The 22,586-nt window shown below is 35.2% G+C and overlaps 1 protein-coding gene across 1 annotated transcript in view; it reads right to left on the reverse strand.

The window, feature by feature from the left end:
- The window catches only part of SmB (small ribonucleoprotein particle protein SmB), a 32,899-nt gene that overhangs the window by 4,523 nt on the left and 5,790 nt on the right, over positions 1-22,586 (reverse strand). The window contains exons 2-4 of the mRNA XM_089097098.1: positions 14,766-14,961; positions 5,612-5,782; positions 893-1,069 (exon numbers count right to left, since the gene is read on the reverse strand). Coding sequence (XP_088953224.1) covers positions 893-1,069; positions 5,612-5,782; positions 14,766-14,961 — 544 coding nt within the window. The remainder of the gene's footprint in view (positions 1-892; positions 1,070-5,611; positions 5,783-14,765; positions 14,962-22,586) is intronic.

A 22,586-nucleotide genomic window follows, 5' to 3' on the forward strand; every position in this document is an offset into this window, starting at 1 on the left:
TATAGCGTTCAGCCAGGAAACGCATAAGTCGCAAGAACTCACAGTCTCATATAGCAGAGACTGCTAGCCTATATACTGATCTTTGCTCATTTCGGACAGGCCCAAAATGACAAAAAAACAAAACATAGGCTACTAAGTCAACACAACAGTATAGGCTAGGCAGAAGCAGCTAACTAATCTTAACACAAAACATTAGTTAAGTTCAAACAGCTCAACAGTTCTAATTAGTTATAGATCTACACCAAAGGACAGCACAGTCTACAAGCAGAGTCAAAAGCAAAGAAAAGCACATTTTGGCTTACTTAACGAGCAGTGAAAATTGCAAATCTTGAGCAATGTTCTTAGTGCTCTTCAGCCAAAAATATAGGAATAATAGGATTTTAGCCAAAATATAGGCCTTTTATAGGAGCGCATTAAAATATAGGAATTTATTGGAATTTATAGGCGAGTCCGAACCCTGCTAATAGTCTCCAATACTGGGACCTATGTACACCACTGCTTTAGTAAAGTAAGGTCTTAGGTCAAGCAATAACTCTGAACACACCAAAATTTGTATATGTTCATTACACTTGTTTGAAGATTGGGGAGTTCATACAAAAAAATGACCTCAGATTAAGGATAATTTTAACGTTGAATCCCTTGTTCATATTCTTTTGGAACAGAATCTGAATTATGGTCGCCTGAGAAATCCTACAAGCAGCTTTAAAATTAACGTAATGTACTTTAAATAGTAATCAAAAAAAAAAAAAAAAAAAAAAAAAAAAACTTGCCAAATCACCAGAAGCATTTTATTATACTAAGCAAATCATAATTTAAAAAAATTAGTTTAAAGTAATAAAACTATTTTTTTATAGCTAGGTATATCATATTATTTTAATATCTTAAGACTCACCTCTCATGCCGGGTGGTCCTCCAGGCCTTGGCATATTTCCCATACCCATTGGAGGCATTCCCATCATTGGTCTCATAGGTGGCATACCAGGACGGGGAGCCATTCCTCCTCTGTTCATACCTGGTGCCATTGCTTGCGCTGCCGGGCCACCCACACCCCGGACTGGGCCTTGTAATCCTAGAAAAGCCATTGATTAAGAACTGAGCTCTCAAAATTTTCTTAAACAAATTCCAAAACAAAAATCAGTAAACTCGTAGAATATTGAGCTTTTTTGGCGGCCGAAATCCTCTATAAAGCTTCTAAAATTCTTGCCCAATGACTATGACTTTTCTAAAAAATCTCACAAGAGAAATATAATATTAACCCCAGTCAATTTTTCCTTTTTGAGCAATTTTTCTCATATTTGGCCCCCACAGAAAATAGTTTACCATAATCTTTTAGGGAAGCTAAAAACGAAAATGAAAAAAAAAAACAACAAGGGTCTAGCATTAAACAGCGATACAGGCAGGGACGTCCCGACGGGGAGCGGGGCGGCCCCCCCCCCCCAATTTTTTTGCATTCGGTAAAATTTTCACTGAAGACGAAAATTTCGGCATAAAATTTGCAAAATAAGCTGAAATTTAGCAAAATTCTTGATTTCTGCAGAAAATTCGGCATAAATCAGGTAGCAATTCGGTAAAATCTACGAAGATCACCCCCCCCCCCAAATAAAATGAACGTCAGGACACCCCTGGATACAGGAGACATTCTTATAAACTCCATTTGACCATCTTATTTAAAAGATGTTCATAACACATTCCATAACGTTAAAAGAAAGGATCAAACATCTTGATCGAATCGAAATGAACTAGCTGCGTTAATAACCATGGATGGGCTCCAAGCAAAATCCAACCTTTGAATTATTACTTCAATGCATAAATATGTATATATTTTTGGGGGAATTCAGCTATCTTATCGCTTTCAATTAGCAAGGTGGTTTGTTCTTTTGAATTTTTTTTCTATTTCTCAGTATCGTGGTTTCATCATTTATGGACTTCTTTGGAAGGTGTTTTTTATTATTTCTAGTAACACTGAAGACGACTTGGCAGAGGCCCATACCTAAAATGTTTCACAGTTGAACTTTTTTGGAAGAATAGGAAGATAAGTCTGCGAACCGAGATTAGAATTTTGGAAGTAACAGCGATGACAGTGGTCAAATATGGTCCTGAAACGTGGCCACTCCGGAAGACGAAGGAGAATTTGTTAGAAGTTTTTCAGAGGAATTGTCTAGATTCTTTTGGATACCCATCTGGCTGACCATATTTCAAAAATTAAGGCTGTGCAATAAATGTGACTCTATCCTGCTTTCTGGGGCTATAATGAGAGAAAGCTTGAGATGGCTAGGACAAGTTATGCAAATGAAGGATGACAGATCGCAGAAAATCGACGTTTTTACCCAACCATCTAGGGTGAAACGACAAGCAGGCCGTTCCCGAATGGGGTGAGAGGAGGTTCTAAGAAAGGCTATAAGAGGAATAGAAACTTGTTGGGAGGGTGTAAGGAGGCTTTAAAAGGACTGGAATGGAAGAATATCGTGCATAGCTGTGTTGACCTCTTAAGGCAGCTTATTGCTACAGTAAGTTGTTGGTAGTATTCGTAATAGCTTTATTTCACTGGCTGAGAGTTTTTTTTTTTCATTTAAACTTTTATTTGCTCTCGTTTATCCATTTTTAGCGGGTAGATTTGCAAACACGTTATTTATTCAGAAGACACTTTTCCCGTTAATTCCGAATTGTATGTTATCAAGCCTTTGTTTCAATCTTCTTTCAACCGCATAAGAAGCATTTATTCCGATGACTCAGTTAAAAGTTTGCCATGACTCACAACACTCACATTTTCGACTGACGAAAGAATAACGTGTTTCTAAAGCACAAATGGGAACGAATAATCAGCCATACCACTGAAGGTCCTAGGATATTCAGTTATTGCTTCAGATTTAGCATGAAACAAGTAAAACGGTTGTCTAAAATAAGGAAGTCAATGAGATACATCTTAGCCGGTAATTCGGCTATATGACTAATCGGAAAGACTAAGTTTATATTACATATATACATAAAGAGAAGTGCAATATGACGGAAGTATTTTATCTGTGACCGGGAAGTAATTATTTTGTTCTGTATAAATATACTTTGTTTTAATTGTAATAATTTAGTTTATCTGCTGATGATGCTCACTGATGTACATGATCGAAATATCCAGAAATTTTTTTATTACCTACGTCGTATATATAAAGGTAAAGGTAAAGGATGCGGCACTAGACCCTTAAGGTCTAGACACGTCGTATATATGGGGATGATAGACTAAGCAAGTGTACAACTGTAAATTCAGCAACACTCCGTCTGCAATTGGAAGAAGGAGATTGTGCCATCTTCATTAAGCATTCAACTTACATTTAGGAGATATTAAAGAACTCAAGACTGAATAAACCCTCTCATCTAATGAACCAGAAACTATCTTTGATCCAGAAGTAATTATTTTTTCTGTATAAATATCCTTTGTATTAGTTTCATTAAATTAGTTTATCTGCTGATGATGGTCACTGATGTACATGATCGAAATATCCAGAAATTTTTTTATTACCTACGTCGTATATATGGGGATGATAGACTAAGCAAGTGTACAACTGTAAATTCCGCAACACTCCGTCTGCAATTGGAAGAAGGAGATTGTGCCATCTTCATTAAGCATTCAACTTACATTTAGGAGATATTAAAGAACTCAAGACTGAATAAACCCTCTCATCTAATGAACCAGAAACTATCTTTGATCCAGAAGTAATTATTTTGTTCTGTATAAATATAGTTTACTTTAATTGTAATACTTTAGTTTATCTGCTGATGATGGTCACTGATGTATGTGATTGAAATATCTAGAAATTTTTGTGTCTGATTGTCACTGCTTATAAAAGGGCTTGTCCCAATCTGAACTTTTATTTGTTTGCAATATGATGGCTGCTGAAATTTAAAAAGTGTCAAGTGACATTCTTTTTTTGTCGAACGGGATTTCCAGCCCATCTACTGAAATGTTGGACGAATTGGTCTAACCGTTTTTCTACACCTTGCCTGGTTTTGGGATATTAAGAAACTGCTGGGTTTCCCAAAATGTGTCATCCCTCCTCTAATCACTGGCAAAAATAGTTGTAAATTGCAGCTGAGTACTTAACAGTAAATCGTCTCCAGAAGTGGCAGGATACCATTTAGGAATGCACGATCGCGATTATAGCTCCTGAGTCGAGAAACAGCAAAGAGGCTTTGAAATGGCAATACTTGGAGAGCAACCTTTCCACATTGTTTTGTAAGTTGCACGACCTACTTTTAGATTTATACTAACCATTTATTCTTTTAAGAAAACATAGTAGTGGAAATCCTAGTAGTGGCTATTGTAAACCATCCAATGAAATGTTAGAACTTGCTTTTGTAGTGTAAAGTTCACATGCTCCCACAATTACATTACGGTGAGGTGCTACTAATATAACTATTTTGCTTGAGGCGACACGGAAGCTTAAAATCATTTTGAGAGCCTCAGCGTCGGATCACCGTCAAAAAGACAAACAGCGCATTAGTAATTCTCCCAAAAGACTAGCCATTATCAGATAGCTGTCGAGAATTTTTGGTTTGACTGTGAAATTTCACTGAAAAGACGATCAAATTTTACGTCCCTTTTGTTGGCGAGCTGGCTAATCAAAGGACGTGGCATCGCAGGAATCTTCCAAAGCTCAAATGATAATTCCTCTGAGCTGATTTTTACTGTTTTTCTAGCATGTAAGCTAGAACATTTTCTAAGACAATCTCTTTTCTGAAATTAAAGATAATTCTGCTCCATTTAATAAAAAAAAAAAAGTTTTACGAAAAAAAGGTGCTAAGTTGAACACCAAGTTTTGCACTTCAATATTTCTACTAATATAATTATGAAATGATAAGAGAAACCAGTCCTTCAAATTTGTTATTAGCTTTTTCTAAGGGTAATTTAAAAGGATAAATTTCAAGATAAACTCAGGACTTCTATCAGCAATGACAGGGTTTATTGACATAGAACAGCACAGAACTTCGCCATTATCCAACATTAATGGTCTGCTTAAAGCTTTACGGATTACATTGGATATGATCAGTAACATGTGAACCCAGAATTTTAAAATAATATATTCATCAAAAGAATCTGTTTTCACACTGACTGTATGAAAAAAAGAAGTAAATTTGTGAAGAAATTTAAGTTTGAAATCATAAGTCGAAAGCCTGAGAACCCAGACCAGGTTTCGCAGTGTTATATTTGTATCAGATTCTTTTGATTGCTAGTTTAAAGGATGCTTATGTTCGATAGTGGTCATACTTTCAGAAAAAAAGAAATAAAGATAATACAATGCACATGAAAACTGCATCATCAAATTGAATACATCGGAGAATCCTGAACAAACACCAAGGACTTTCAATAGCATACTATTTGTATCAGTACCATCAGGTTGCTAATTTAATGAGAGACTATGCCAAATATTGGCCTGCCATTTGTAGAAGTATATGCATTAAAAAAAAAGAAAAAAAAAGTCCACTGTAAAATGAAATGCAGAAAATGGAAAAAGAGAAGGCACTAAATGCCTTGAGCATACAGAAAGAGTTTCATCTTGCAACCACTTTTTCTGGATGGACCCTGGTTCACCAGAACAAACCACAACCGACTTTTCCTTACCTGGAACTGCTGCGGAAGGCGCTGCAGTTGCCACCCCTCTTCCTGCAGCTCTTCCAACCCCTGGGCCGACTGGGGCTCCTGCAACTGGAACTCGAGCTAACCCTTCCTCTGGGGGAGGGGGGCCTTCAACCGTCATATTGACTACTTGATCTCCTCTTAGCAAAAGAAAACCTGAAATATAGATAAAATCATAGAGACATTCAGCAAAACTATTTTTTCATTAAAAAAAACTTTTCCCTGGATAATATTCACCCCAGGTTTGACCCTTAGGGGGTGGGGGAGGGGGTCAAAGCATACTTCTTATTTAGGCTGGAGGGTCAAACACAACAGTCTATTTTTAAAAAAAAAACTTATTCAATTTTTCTTAGAAAGGGGTACTTAAAACCAATCTCCAGGGGCAATCCACCCATATGTTAATCTTTTCTTAAGAAAATTAAGAGCTGAACTAAATAAACAAAAAAAACTTTTAGAGATTTTACACTGGTATGTAGTACTTTCTTCCAAACTAAATCAAAGCACATTAAGTAAAAACTATGGTTTGGAAAATTCCAAAGTGAATGGGGAGAACAATATTGCATACTTTTATTTTATTACTGAACCAAATAGCTTAAGAGGATTTTTGAAGATTGCCAATTGATACAATAAATCATGTATGATGCCCTCAAAGTAATTAAAAATTAAATAATCTGTACTCAATGTAGCAGCAAGTGCTGAATGAAACAATTGCCATAAACACAAATCCCAGGTATTGTTATTGCCTCTCATTTCAGAAGTGAGATAAAAAAAAAAGAACAAATGAACAACATTTAGTGGCTGAAAAAACCAATCAGTAATTATTTTTTTTTATGTTTGCAAATAGAGAAATAAATACAGAGGGAGAGAGAGAGAGAGAGAGAGAGAGAGAGAGAGAGAGAGAGAGAGAGAGAGAGAGAGAGAGAGAGAGAGAGAGAGAGAGAGAGAGAGAGAGAGAGAGAGAGAGAGAGAGAGAGAGAGAGAGAGAGAGAGAGAGAGAGAGAGAGAGAAAGAGAGAAAGAGGAGAGAGAGGAGAGAGAGAGGAGAGAGGGGAGAGAGAGAGGAGAGAGAAAAAGAGAGGGAGAAAGAGGAGAGAGATGAGAGAGATGAGAGAGAGAGAGAGAGAGAGATATGAGTATTTAAGAAGAGAAGAATAAAAGCAAAGATGGCAATATAAAGAACTATGCCCATCTTTAAAGAAGTTTATTACCTTAAAGATGGTGTCCCATATTTTAGATTTACAGGGCTTGGAGTTGAACTCCAGGGTGTTATAATTCAGAATAACAAGCTTCTTTTTAGCTCTCAATGCAGCACTTAGTTCTAAATTATTAAGGAATATTTCTGCCAGTTCTATTTCTGCCTTCAAAAGGTAGAGATATTTTCCTCTTTTAATATTTTAAATATTTTACCTTTTTAAAATAAATATTAATTTTCTTTTTTTTAATATAGCATGCCTTTGGATTTGAAAAATTGGTATAAAATTGACAATTAAGAATTGTCAATATTAAGTTATTGACAATTGATATGATCAATAAATAGTATCCATGAGATAAAGTAACAATACATAACCCTTTTTGCTCAAAGATTAAAATCACTGATTCTATTGAAACTTTTTACGATGAATTCGAAGAACAAATCAGAATTCTGTATGACCAAATGTTTTTACAAGTAATTTTTGTTGAAACTGAGGTACTATAGACTTTTTACAAATAAATTTGGAATATTTTAAGATACTTTTTGCAGGTTTTTTTACGATTTTTTTTTTTGTTACGACTACAATCGCAATTTTCCTTAGCCGCTGCAATCTTGCTTATCAATTTAAAAAGTAATCTTCTCGTCTAAAATCCAAAAAATACAACAAAACAGTAATAAAAATTAAAATACAACTTACAAATTACAAAATACAAATTAAAATACAAAATACAAATTAAAATTAAAAATACAACAAAACAACAAAAATACCCAAACAGTACAAGCCCACAAAAATATTTTTACATTTTTTTATTTAGCATACATTGCAACATTCAAACCTTCCCAAACAAATAGTTTTCTTTTCTTTTCTTCAAAACACAAATAAGTTTAAATCTACCAATTGTGACCCTTAGTAGGCTGAGGGATAAAGTTTTTTTTTAGTTAAGACAAAGATATTCAAGTGTAACCTAGGACAACTTCCTCAAACAGAATTCAAGAACACATTTAAGATTTTTCCAAGGAACACAGTCTGTACAAGGTCATATTTTCTTCTCACACTAAAACTTGTTGAAAAACAAAGAATATCAAAACAAATTATTTTTTGCCCCCTACACTATTCATACCTAAAACCCACAACTTTCTAAGATTTTCCTTTTGGCTGTTCCAAATTTATGAAGTTTTTATTGCAGTATCACATTTTCAACAGTGTTGTCATGTTAATCCATGAAAATGAATAAGCATAACTAATCAGTTAAGTTTGACAACATGTTTCATACATAAAAATTCAAACGTGAACAATGTGTTGAATCCCAAAGACAACTGCCCTTTCAAAGTCAAACGACACATTCTTAAGTTTTTTGGTGTCATATGTGTTGAACTTATTTTTGCTGGTTTTCTGACCAGGTTTCATTTCCTTTTTTCATTTGAGTTACTGACTACTTGCAAAATATTGCATAAGTGCATGTGGATGTCTTTTTCATTAAAAATTGATTCTTAACTTAGTATTAGTATTAACTTAGTTATTGATTATGACTTAGTATAGCTTACAGTTAGAAATATCAATAGTTTTCTGAATTACGATTAACACTGTAAACTAATTCATGGATACGAGGTTACAAAGATCTGAGACGCACTGTGACGAGTTTCGGACATCTCCTTTAGCCAATTCAACGTGATGCACTCGATTCCAGGTAAATTTATACCAGGGAAAATCGTGGAGACCAATAAGCGTCAAAACATAAGTGGGCATATGAAGCGTGAAATACTATCTATCCATCACACTACCTACAAGTTGCTGCTTGATATCTTCTACGGTCAATGGTTGGTGCTTCAAAGCTTCAAGCAGAGCGCTCGCGATGTCTAATCCTGTAAGCCTACTAATGACTGGCAAGTCCACAATGAAAGATTCAAGACGTCCAGCAAGGAAAGAAATAATACCAACAATCTGGAACCGTTCGCCTATTAGGCGTCATCTCGTCGTCAATAATAGCAAATCGCGGTGGCCGTTAAGTAGCGAGTAGATTTGTACTAAGACATCTTTGCAGTTGGGAGTCAATACATTTGGCAAAAATAGGAGTAAGACTTGCGACTGTCGTTCATTTCACCAACAGGAAGGCCTTTCACGCTATCAAAAGTTATATCGCCTTTGTATTGGAACTGGGAAACATGACTCCCTTTAAGTTGCCGATAAGCATTCAGACCACAAATCAACGCCGTTCTATGGTTTCTATACACAAGCCGATCGGCTTTGGACATTTTGGCAGCGTCATCTAGCAAACTTTGTTTATGAGCCAACGATTCTAGATGTAGAACTACTTTCGTCTTGAGATATCGGAACTCCCCAGGTTGATTTGAGTAGGCAAAGTTAGTTCCAAGTGAAACATTGCAAGTGATTCGTTTAGTGTTGGTGCAGGTTAAACACTTTGTCCAGAGCTCAGTATCTTTGTCAAAAATAACTTAAAATGTTCGTCTGAAAGCGTTTGAAGTCTTTTCGTCGTATGTGTCAATATTAGCAAAGCTTCGGAATCATCAGTGCTACTAGGTTTGTTATTTTTTTAAACAGAGCTGGATAATGATGTTCCTTTGTTCTCAAGCTTTTGCAGAACAGCTTTTATCATACTTATAACTAACGCTAGCTAGTCTGACTCTATGGTCACTGCAGAATTGTTTCTGGGTCGTTTCTCGGGATTGGCAGATGTGGAGGGTGTATGAGGGTCAAAGACAGCAATAGGGTTTTCATTGGTAGGCGCTGGGGCACTTAAAGACCTACTGACTTTTCGGTGAACAGTTGAAGCACAATGAAGCACAGACAATGAGCACTCAACTGCTGAACTTAGCGGTATAGTTGAACTAGATAAGCTACCACAATAAGTGACTGAAAATTTGGTGAAAGCACAAGCAATTGATTGTTCCCCTTTTAATCTGAAAGGCTGATTAGGGTGTTTTTTGCCAATATGCCTTTGACTGTGTAATACCAGCCAGATACATTGCAGTACCCGCAGTGAACAAGGCGCTTTGAAGCTGGATGTATGTATTATCAAAAGCGGAAAAGAAGCAGTTAGCAAAGTTGTAAATTTGAGTATTTTATTAAAATTTGATAGTCTGCGAGAGAAACAAAACGAGGTCTTCGAGGGGAACCAATACTTTAGATCAGCTTAGGCATTTACGGACAGACATCCTAATGACATAAGAACCTTGGAATCAAATGGGTGAATTTCGGTAAACGGTTTAATACTATTTTCTGGGCTTTGGCTGGGTCCTCAGTACGGTGATATCAGAACAAAAGAACATCATATATAGAACTAGCACTCACAAACCCTACAGCCAAAATTTTTACTTCCCAAGTATCTCAAACTGAATCTTTCGAAAATTGACCCCCGCCCCTTCCTTTCCCTTGGATATTAAGATACAATATCTATCTTCGAATATGACCTGACTTTCATCATAAGTATCCTGTCGCGTTACTTTTTTACTTTTTCAAGTTGAATTTACGGAAGCTTGGCTGTATTCCGGTATAGAGACATCACTGGGTAAAAATAAGCATATCAAAAACGAATACAGATTTTGTTTTTTGTTTTTCAGTTGCTCTTTTTTTAGTTTTGGTTAGTTGGGTCAAGTTGCTCCTTAATTACAGCTCATTGTCATGAACTGTTTGATCAACCATTCTCTGATGGAATCAAACTTTATCTTCAAACACATATATCAGGTAGCACACTAAGAAATAAAGACCAACAGTTCGTAAGCAATAAGTCCGAAAATAATATGGAACTTCACAAAAAAAAAATCTGGAACTAATAATTGCATTTTTACTTTTTGCTGTAATATTTAATTTTTTATGAATCATATTTTTGGGGTCGCTTCCGTTTCAATCACCTATTCCCGACTTTGAATATAGTCCATAGCTTAATTTTTCCTCTTTAGGAGGAGCAAGGGGGGGGGGGATTTTTACGGTAAGAAGAGTTTTGAATGGAAAATTCAATTTTACCAATTTTTTTTTCTTTTTTAATTCTATGGTTTCTATCTCAAGATTAGCCTTCATACATGGTTAATAATTGTTCAAACACTACAAGTTGTGGAGGTACGCCTAGATATTTAAACAAATTTCCAAAACCCTAATTTGAGCAGAATATCTATTCCATAAAATTTCATTCACCTACTTAACAGCTTTCCTAAACCGTAAGAAGATCTCAAACCGCATTAGAACCACTCAATCAAGCATGAACGCCCACCAGAAATATTACAAGGCACCAGAATAGCAGTGGTGAGAGGAGGAAGAGGGGAATACATTTGAAGATAAAGGGTTGTACGAAAAAAAATCTAAAGGAAAAAAGAAAGGTACTTTATTTTTACATACCAAATGAAGCAAAATTCAACAAAATTTTAAACTGTGATGATTCCTGGCAAAAAAAAATCAATTCCTTTAATCTATCACACATTCAATTATTATGTATTTACAATTAATAGATTATGTCCTTAACCTAGAGTAAAAGAAAATCAGACTCAAACTACAATTACAAAAAAATTATTTTATCTCAAGATTACAACAGATATAGACTTGTCTTTATGCAGTTTGCTAAGCCTTTGAAAGGAAGTTAGAAAGAAATAGAAATAGGAGCGTTGGAAATACTTTCCAAGAAGATATTTTAAGCTCTGAATTCATTCCCAGGAGCTTAAATTACCTGTCTTAGACCAACAACTCAGTAGAAGCCTAGAATTGGGGCTGTGAAGACGGAAATATTTTAAGAAAACAATTCTTATTTCATAACATGAAGAATAACGGTAGTCAACACATTTCGACTGCAGCTCCACTATACTTTATCCCCCTCCCCCTAATACTCAAATATATAGTCCAAATTATATATTTCTCATGATTTTTTCTGGTTCTTGATTTTGTCAGAGTTGGTTCAGTTTACAGGTTTAAACAAAAGTGATGCTAACAGCTTAAAGCAAATAGGATTTTTTTTTAAAGGTTAATAAATTGTTTTTTCAATTGTTTCGTAACAAATCAATGCCTCTATATTATGTAACTTCAATAAAATGGAATTATAATCAAATAGTCAGTTTTGACCAATATTTTAAACCTTTCTATAGCGAAAAATAAAAGAAAAGAGTATCATCTTAAAGGGTCCATTTAATTTCCGAGTTAAACGACAATTATATTTGGAAGAAGCATCAAGTGGTTTGTTCATGTAATAGCTCAATAGCAAAAATATTTCCAAATTTACCATGAAATCCCCTACCCACGCTCTGCATAGGCCACGTTTATAATGGTTATGTAAAATATACCTTTTTATTTTAGAATGATTCTTCATTCTAACTCTCTTATATTTCCAGACCTTTGGAAATGAAACAGAATAGCAGAAGAAAACAAAATTAAAACTCACAATCGAGCTGTCAAAATAACCCTTTTTGCATCAATGTTCAGAACTACACTGAACATAAATGTGTTCAAATGAAATTCTTCACCACAAATCACAATAGAATCTTTGATGAAATGGCATAATCTTATAAAGATTATGCTTTTACTAACATTGGAAGAAAGGTCTATATTTCAATAATCTCTGTCTGGATTTCGATGGGTAGTAAACAATTGAGACAAAACTTTTGGAAAGTAGTGAAAAAATTATGTCAAGTCAAGTGATAGTCACTAGGGGTGGCAACCCTGAGCGAAAGGTAATTTCTAGGGAACCAATTTTTTTGGGGAAGACAGATTTTTGGCGAAATCCCAAAAAAATTGGGGATAGTAGAAGCACTGGCATTTTCTGCCAAAATCTGCAGACAAATTTCACTAGGCCATGAAAACTGCCAAGTAGCATGGCTACCATGCTACCCCACTTTTTCCAAGCTGGTTTAGAAACAATTATAACCGAAATTTCCAACATTTAACTTGAAAAAATTCAAAAACAATCACTGTCAAAAGTAAACAGGAACTGCTCAGAAGCCAAACTGAGCCAATCTATAAACAGACAGTAGAGAAGACTTAATGATTTAATGGCTACTCTACTTTTTCCAAGCCAGCCTAGAAACAATTATAACCGAAGTTCCCAACATTTAAATTGGAAAAAATTCAAAAACAATCACTGTAAAAATTAATCAGGAACTGCTCAGAAGCCAAACTGAGCAAATCTATAAACAGACAGTAGAGAAGATTTAATGTAGGTGTTTAGAGTCACTAAAAGTGCTTTGCAGCTTAAATCTCAGAAATACTGAAAAGTAAACTCAGTCAGATTGAATCCTGAAAGGCTGATATTATAGCTGTAATTAGATCTGTAATTTATAGGTTGGTAATATTTTTAAAAAATATAATATAATATAACAATATAATATAACATAATAATATAATATAATAATATAACATATAGGTAATTACCTTAATTACCTTAATTCGCACTTCGGAGCAAATTAAGGTCCATACTGTATCTGTTGTGCTCTAGGTCAATGATGGCAAAAATTTGTCACCGTGTTAGGGCCCAGTCACACACCATAGGAGAGGTTTGCTGGAGATATGCAATTTAAGCCCACTCGGTAGCAGTGGCAACGAGGTAGGTATGGCCTGTAAAGACCATTCTCAGTGGTATAGAGCTGACACCACCACACAACAGCAACTTCAGATCGAGTATGCGAGATGGTTGGGTATGACAAGTGGCATCAGCCTCCTAGCAAGACACTCATTATGATAAAGTTGGCATCAATCAGTAGTTGAGTGGGACGGACAGTCCCACTCATATTTACATGGCTTGTTATTCCATTCCTTGTCAAGTCTGGACTTGAAGGACGCAGCCGTAGGTGCAGTCGCCGTTTCAGCTTGAAGGCTATTCCAATCGTTGACAACACGCTGGGAGAAGAAGTGTTGCCGCGTTCGTGTTTTAACAAAACGTTTTGACAGCTTATGTGAGTGTCCTCTTGTCTGGTGCTGACTTGAATGTTTGGTAAAGAGGGGGTTTTTTGGTTGTGCGATATACTTGTAGGTCAGCATCATATCACCATGGCGGCGTCTGAAGACGAGTGTTGGCAGCTGCATGCGTTCCAGTCTCTTGTTGTATGGGAGATCTTGTAGGCCAGCTATACATTTCGTGGCAAGTCTCTGAACTCCCTCGATTAGACTGGTGTCATTCTTATAAGAAGGGGAGGTGAGACACGTACCAAAATCCAAAACGGGTCTAACTATAGCCTTATAGAGCCTTAGAAAGACTGTACAGGAGCGGCTGGTTATAGTGCATTTGAGGAGACCAAGGCTTGAATTTGCTTTTGAAACTGCTTGTTGCCAGTGGCCATGGAACTTCAGTTGTTCATCTATCAGCACTCCTAGATCTCTTTCTTCGGGACTTGTCTTTAGTACTAAGCTAGCCAGTGAATTGGGATCGGACATGCTATACTGGTGACGGAGGTTGTTGCTTCCAAAGTGAAGGACACTGCACTTTGATGTGTTGAATTCAAGTAGCTAGTCTTGTGCCCACAGTTGGATTTTATGAAGGTCACGCTGCAGACTTTGTTGGTTTGCAGGCCCAAACAGCTTGGAGTTGTCGGCAGAGAGAGTGATGTTGTTTTCTGTTCCGTAAATATTACCTATATGTTAATTCTATAGCACTGTGCATTCAAATTTTGTTTTTAATCATCTATGTGGAAAAAATAAAAGGTTATAGTTCACTTTAATGCTACCCCGTTCCACCTCTGCAAACAGGGTAAAATTCATCAAAATTAGGGTAAAATTCATCAAAATTAGGGTAAAATTCATCAAAATTAGGGTAAAATTCATCAAAATTAGAGGCACTAGAATCAAGCACACACAACAATCCTGAAAATTCATCAAAGACCATATTAATTATTAGTTCTAGGGGAGAGGGGAATAAAGAACAAAATTGCGCAGGAAAGTTAAGAATAAAGAGTTTCAGTTCCCATTCAAAACTAAACAGACAAAGAAAGTTAGTAAAATCACAGAAGACAAATTTACCAAGAGTTCTCTTTTCTTCTTTCTCTTGTGTACCCTTCTTTGGTTTGGTTTTCCTAAATTCTTCACAGTCAGCAAGAATAAGATTCATGTGGCGATCAAATGCTTTGAATGTACCAATCAGAATCCGATTGTCAGCTAGGATTATTCTCATCCTGAAGTTGATGTGTTGTAACATCTTATTGTTCTTGCTTATAGTCTAGAATAGATAAGACCAATTAGGAATCACTTCCTCACTATGGGGTCGAATTTGCATCAGTAAAGAAAACTAGGATGGAGAAAACTTTTGTTGTATATTACAAAGAAAGACAAGTGGCTCTTGACATTTACTTGCTTAATTTCAAATCTAGTGCAAAAAATTACTTTCACAGAAGAATTCGCCTGTTAAAGTTTTATTAATGTTACAGAATGGAAACAACAAGATCAAAATAGGGCAAACTCTGACACGTATAGAGCCAAACCCATTAATATTAATTGAGTGTACATTGCAATCTGTTGTGCTACATGATAATAAATTTCAGGAATGGACCTACAGACCAAAATAGGAGTCTGTAAATTTCAAACCCCTACCTCTGCCCTAGTTAGCCTTCTTTGGCCTAGTTGTAAGACTTCTGAATATTGTTGTCATAACTTGGATGAGTTTTTTAATTGGCATAAAGGTATAAGATTGGTGTTTTGCTAATTTATATACACTATGTGAATGAAAAATAATTGTGTTTAAGGCCAAGTGATTTTTATTTGTAGGCAGTGGTGGACTTGGGCTAAAGTGGACCCTAGGCAACATTGTAAATCTAGGCCTATTTCTCATTCGTGACACATTCTTTGCATTTGGTAGTTTTAAAGCATATAATAGATGGTCCTATTCAATTATTATATTCCAAGACATATGCCTAGGCTGTCTAGTCCTAACTCTACCCCTGTTGTGGGGAGTCAGTGAGGAGCAATTTATTTTTATCCTGAAGCTTTGGCATCCCTTTGGATAACAGCAGCGAAGTTTTCAACAGGTGACTCAGCAAAAAATGGGAAGCCAAAGCTTCAGGATCAGAGGCAACGCTTCAGGATCCTCAAAAATATATTTTTGAGGAGGACACTCCCCCACAACCCTCAGGGCCAAGGTTTTAAGTTATGCCCTGGGGGCATATGAGGTTTTTATAGAAAGCGTTGTCGTAGAAACTTCAAAACAGGCTCATTCAATTCGAAATTCAAAGGGCTAGTGCCCTTTTTAATAGTCGAAAGCGATTGGAGGGCAATTAGCCCCCCCGTGCCCGTCATTCCCCCAAACACATCCAATCAAAATTTTGAGATAGCCATTGTGTTCAGCGTAGTTGATTTCCCGATAGAAAATATGTTTTTGAGGAGGACACTCCCCCACAACCCTCAGGACAAGGGTTTTAAGTTATGCCCTGGGGGCATATAAGGTTTTTATAGAAGGCATTATTGCAGAAACTTCAAAAAGGCTCATTTGATTGGAAATTCAAAGGGCTAGTCCCTTTTTAATAGTTGAAAGTGATTGGAGGGCAACTAGCCCCCCCCCCCCCCACGCCCATCATTCCCCCAAATACATCCAATCAAAATTTTGAGATAGCCATTTTGGTCAGCGTAGTTGATTTCCAGATAGAAAATATGTTTTTAAGGAGGATACTCCCCTATAACCCTCAAAGAAAGGGTTTTAAGTTAGACCCTGGGGGCATATAAGGTTTTTTTTTATAGAGGGTGCTGTCGTAGAAACTTCAAAAAAGGCTCATTCGATTGAAAATTCAATGGGCTAGTGCCCTTTTTAATAGTCGAAAGTGATTTGGGCAACTAACCCCCCTCTCACGCCCACCGTTTCCCCAAACACATCCAATCAAAATTTTGAGAAAGTCAGTTTATTAAACGTAGTTTTAAGTTCTTTATCAAGTCTTTATTAGATCTTTGAAGAGGACAACTCCCCCACAGCCCTCAGCGCAAGCGTTGTTAGTTATGCCCAGGGGGCATACAAGGTTTTCTATAGACAACTTTGTCGTAGAAACTTCAGAAAGGGCTCATTCGATTTGAAATTTAAATGGCTAGTTCCCTTTTTAATAGTCGAAAGTGATTCTAAGGCAACTGATACCCCTTCCATGCTCACCATTTCCCAAAACAGATCCAATCGAAATTTTGGTATAGCCATTTTGTTCAACGCAGTTGAAAGTTATGGAAATTATATGTTTGAGCAGGACACTCCCCCCCCACAGTCTTCAGGGGCAAGGGTTATATGCTATGCCCTGGGGGAATATATGGTTCTTATGGAAGGAATGTTTGTATAAAGTTCAGAGAGGGCTCATTTGATTGGAAATTGAAAGTTCTAGTTCACGTTTTAAGCATCAAAAGATATTGGAGGGTAACCAGCTCCCCCCCCCCCCAACCTTTTTTTCCCAAATGCATCCAATAAAAATTTTGAGATAACTATTTTGTTAAAAATAGTTCAAAGATCATATAACAAAAATTCCGGTGTTGACACAACCCACCAGGGCCCAGGGCATTCATTGTAAGTTATGCCCTGGGGGCATATATGGGTCTTATGGAAGGGATGCTCGTATGAACTTTAAAGACGGATCATTTGATTGGAAACTGAAAGTTCTAGTTCACTCTTTAAGAGTCAAAAGAGATTGGAGGGCACCTAGCCCCCCATCCATGCCCTTTTTCCTCAAACCCATCCGATAAGAACTTTGAGAAAGCTTTTTAAGTATGTTTCTTGGCTCTGAATACTCTGTTAATGTATAGGTTTACTGTTTATTTTTATTAATTAAAAAAAAAACTTTCCGAAAAATAAGTTTTTCAAGTAAAATTAAAGGTAATTTTAAGCTTAAGCTCAGCAGATACAAATACCTTTTAAAATTCAAACTCAAAATGACCAGAAATTACTATTAAAGAATAAATGAAACCCAAAACGAACAGAAATTAAATAAGCAATTATAGCAAAAACATTCAACAAGTAATAAGAAGTGAATAAATAAATCTTAAGGCGAGTAATGCTTAGATTGAATATGAAAATCAAGCTTAAAATGAAAAAAACTGTTTTCCTATTGAAGTATAAATGAAACCTAAAACGAACAGAAATTAAATAAACAATCAATGTAAAAACAAACATACAATAGATATTAATGTTAATTAATAAATAAATTTTAAAACGAGTGAAACTTAAATTGAATATGCAAATCAAGCTTGAAATGAACCAAAATCACAACAAACAAGAGTTCGGGTATGCCTTCCTTCTCTCACTGTAAAAGTCTAAATCCTACTGCGTCATTGGCGCTTTACCGAAAACTATATGAGTCTTAAACAGTATTGGAAAGTATAAACAAGATCAAATTGAATATTTGATGAATAACGATATTAATTGTTGAAAGATCCATCAGTTCAAGAATTTATTTCACTGTAATTGTATTTTTATTTTCAATACTGTAAGAACTGGAAAAGAAAATATTTGTAATGTAATTCGTTTTCAGTTAAGCACCAATGACGCAGTAAGCTTTTGGTTTTTTTTTACAGTTAGGAAAGGAAGCAATATCCAAACACTTGTTTTTAGGAAAACTATATTCATCTTTAACAACTTTAAAAAGGGCTAATGAATTAAACTGAATATTTTATGTAAAATGATATTAATTGCTCGAAGCTCATCAGTTCAAAAATTTTACTGTGATTTTAATGTTTATTCTCAATATTAAGTACAAAAGAGAACATTTGTTATAAAATTGGTTTTCAGTAAGGTGCCAATGACGCAATAGGTTCTAAACTTTTACAAAGAGAGAAGGAGGTAATTCCCATACTGTTGTTTGTAGTGATTTTGGTTCGTTTCAAGGATGATTTGCATATTCAATCTCTGTTTCACTTTTTTAAAATTCTATTTACTCATTTAAATCAATATCTAATGTATGGTTGTTTTCAATGATTGTTTATTTAATTTCTGTTACTTTTAAGTATCATTTATACTTCAATAGTAATTTTTTTTTTTCATTTTAAGCTTGATTTTCATATTCAATATAAGCATTAATCGCTTTAAGATCTATTTAATCATATATATTATTACTTGTTGAATGTTTTTGCTATGATTGTATTTTTAATTTCTGTTCGTTGTGGGTTTCGGCTGATCTTTAATAACAATTTATGGCCATTTTGAGCTGGAATTTTAACAGGTACTAGTGACTGCTGTGCTTAAGTTTGAAGTGATGTTTAGCCTACATTTCTTTTATAAACTTATTTTTCGGAATGTTTCAGCATAGCAACAATAATAAACAGTAAACCTATACATTAACAGAGTATTCAGAGCCAAGAAACATACTTACCTTTATTATCAGAATTTCATCCTGAATCCAAATATAACATTTGTTTCCATTGCAAATTCACTTTTAACCTAGCATATGCTTTCTAACCTTACCCAAATATATATATATTATATATATATATATATATATATATATATATATATATATATATATATATATATATATATTATTATATATATATATATATTATTATATATATATATTTCCCATATTATATATATATTTCGCATGCATTTATTGATTCTCGATTTTGTTGCTGTTGATTCAATACATGGGTAAACCAGTTTTAACAAGATTTACACTAACATAGGTGCATAAGCTATATCTAAAATAAGAGAAAAAGGCATCATCTTTCAGAGTCAGTAAAGGGCTTAAAATCAAATTTGCAATGGAAACAAATGCTGCTGCTGTTAAAGACAAGGTCTCTTAGCTCAAATTGATCTTATCATTGACCACTCCTTGGATAAATCAGATATTTTGGCTGACTGAGGGATTATGAAGCTTCTTTGAGTGACCTCATGCTTGTCTTTGATTGACAAGCTGTACAAAGACCTCGTTTTTGGTTTGGTTGGAATACTTGCGTGTTAGTAGCATGTTGCTCTGCCTGTGTCAGGAAGTCAATGAAGGTATATAGCCTATTCCTTTATGGTGTCTCATCAGGTCCAAGATACATTTATTGGCTCTCTCTGTATACCCTCAATCAGCTGTACAGTGCCTTTCACTAAAGAGACCAGCAAGGCAGGTTCCAAAGTCAAGGACTGGACTCACAAGTGCCTTGCAGTTTCAGGAGCAGGAAGACTTTACACATTCAGTTAATCATAGTTTTTCTGATAAATCCAAATCTTAAATTTACTTTTGGGAATACTTAATTCAGAATGTCAGAATTGCACTGATCTACACAAAATGCCACCATCTTTGTGAAACATTATTGTGCATACTACAACTTTTTGTATACAATGGGAGTTAAATTTTAGAATTTCAATACATGGGGCATAAAAAAAACCTTAAAAACGTAGACACTAAAAAGAAATAAATTAAGAGTAAAGATATTGTATAATTTCCAATAGCTAACACATAATTTCTATCACAAAGCAGTTTTTGCTTTATAAAGTAAAAATAACAGTTATGCACTACATAGTGGAAATACTGTCACCATTACTAAATATTATTGAATGGACAGCACATTTCCACTGGCAATAGAACAATTAGTTTTTTCAACTTCCATCACTGCTGTTTTGGAAAAGAAAGAATCCTTGCTTCTGTTAGAAATCTGCCAAAGCAGTGTAAAATACCATAATAAGATTATACAATCAGGAGTTACTGTGTTGAGTTGTTATTATTATCAGTAGTAGTTGCTGTGTATATTTCCCACCAAGTTGTAAACATGCTGCTGTCTTTGAAACTTTAGTATATACTCTATTTTTGTGCATGCAATGAAAGTTGAATTTTCTAAACTTTAATTACAGCTAGCTAACACAGAGTTTTTGTTTCTTTTATTCCCTAATCATAAAGAAACCAAAAATCAAAAAAAAAAACTTTGCATTATTTTAGAGTATGACTCTGGTCAGATTTAGTGAGAGCAAAAATAATACATTTCATAAATGATAAGTATACAAAAAGGTTGCATTTCTGTACTGAAGTCCAAAAACCCGATTTTGACAATTTTGTGGTGATAAAACATATTTTATGAAGAAATCAGTTCCCAAAATGTATTCTTTTGTCATAAAACATGGCTCATAATGAATATTGTCACAGATAATACTTTTTGGTAAGTAATTGTATACTGGCCATGACTGCATTTGAGACACAAGTGTAATCACTTTGGACTACAGCTTAAACTAATTTTATTGCAGCATCAGTCAAAATGGCAGAACTACATTTTAGAAAAGGGAGGAATTACTTATGCCAGTTCAGTAGACACTAGAGGGTACAGTAATGATGGCTATATAACAAAAGGTTAACTTACAGTCTACTAAAATCCAATAAAAAAAAAATACTCTTTCAAAGCTCATGCCTTGAAGAATTTGAAAATTTTATATTTTAAATGTCATCAAATAGTTTTGAATTCCTTTGAATTATATGTCATCAGAATATGAAAATCCTGGATTCTTAAAACTTACATTTCAATGTTTACAAACAGATAGTGTCAGACACTGATGTTACTTTGTAAGAGAAAGGTGGTGAATTCTGAAATGGGGAAATAAACATAATTGCAGCTAACCTTAATTTTGACTTCAGAGCAAAAATAAGGTCCATACTGGATCTGCTTGCTCTGTGTAAATGATAACAAAATTTTGTCACTTTGTTAAGGCTCATTGACAGGCTGTAAGAGGGCTGCTGGAAAGACCTAGGCCCATGAAGACCATTCTCAAGCAATTAAATTTTCACACTACCACCCAGCAACAACTTTTGATAGAGTATGTGAGATGATTGGACCTGAAAAGGAGCATTAGCCTTCTCTGCAAGACACTCACATGATGAAATTAGCATCAGTGGATAGTCAAATGAGATGAACTCTCCCACTAGTATTCTACATGACTTGTCATCCATTCCTTGTCAAGTATGTGCTTGAAAGATGCAGTTGTAGTCATTGTTTCTGCTTGAAGGCTAATTTGCACATTAACAGAACATTTTGACATCTTTTATTAGTGACTTTCTGTAAGGTACTGAATTGAATGTCTGGTAAGATTGGGGTAATTTGGTTGTGTGTTGTACTTCTAGGTCAATATTAAATTATCTCAGCAGAATCTGAAGGGTGCATTGGTAGCTGCAAGTTTTCCAGTCTGTTTTGTACAAGAGATCTTGAAGACCAGCTATACACTAAACAAAAGGGTACTAAGGGTTGTTGAGTACAGATAACAAGGCTCAGAATGATTCCTGCTCATTAGAATAGGGACTTGACAACCTGTCAAGAGACTTTTAGGGGGTGAAAAAAGGGACCAAAGTGGGAAGAGATTTTGATTACCATTCATAATCAAAACATTCCTTTCCTCATGAATCAGAAACTGTGGCCAAGTCACCCTAAAAATCATCATATTAAGGAGCCTTGGAAGGAACTCATTTTCTCTGTAGATGGGCCAATTGTTTATGATTTTCCTTGTTCTTTTTGTTTAACCTTTCAGTTGTTTATAAAAAAAAAGAAAAGCAACTTCAAGACTAGAAACGAATAAAAACAAACCATAGGACTTCAGCTTGCAAGCTAACTCATTCACTTTTTCAACTTCTTCAAGACATTGGTGAACTTGCTTATCAGGTCCAGCTTCTTCTTTTGAATGTCCTTTTCAGTCCACTCTTTTTTCATGGCATTCTTTAGGGGGGAATTGAACAAGGCAATGCCCATTGAATCCTTTGATGCCAGCCATTGCTCTCAGTAAGCAATCAGTGGCCTCTTTTGAGAGGGCATCAACAATTGCTCGTTTCTGTTTTTCAGTGGTCTGCCTTTCTTGCAATGATTTTTCAAGTCTATCTAGCTCCTTTTTTTTGTCAATTAGATATCAACTAGGCTTAGCTCCATTTT

This window comes from Artemia sp. Qi Xiang Cuo, chromosome 11 (genome assembly GCF_049724085.1).
Source record: "Artemia sp. Qi Xiang Cuo chromosome 11, ASM4972408v1, whole genome shotgun sequence".
NCBI classification, from domain to species: Eukaryota; Metazoa; Arthropoda; class Branchiopoda; order Anostraca; family Artemiidae; genus Artemia; species Artemia sp. Qi Xiang Cuo.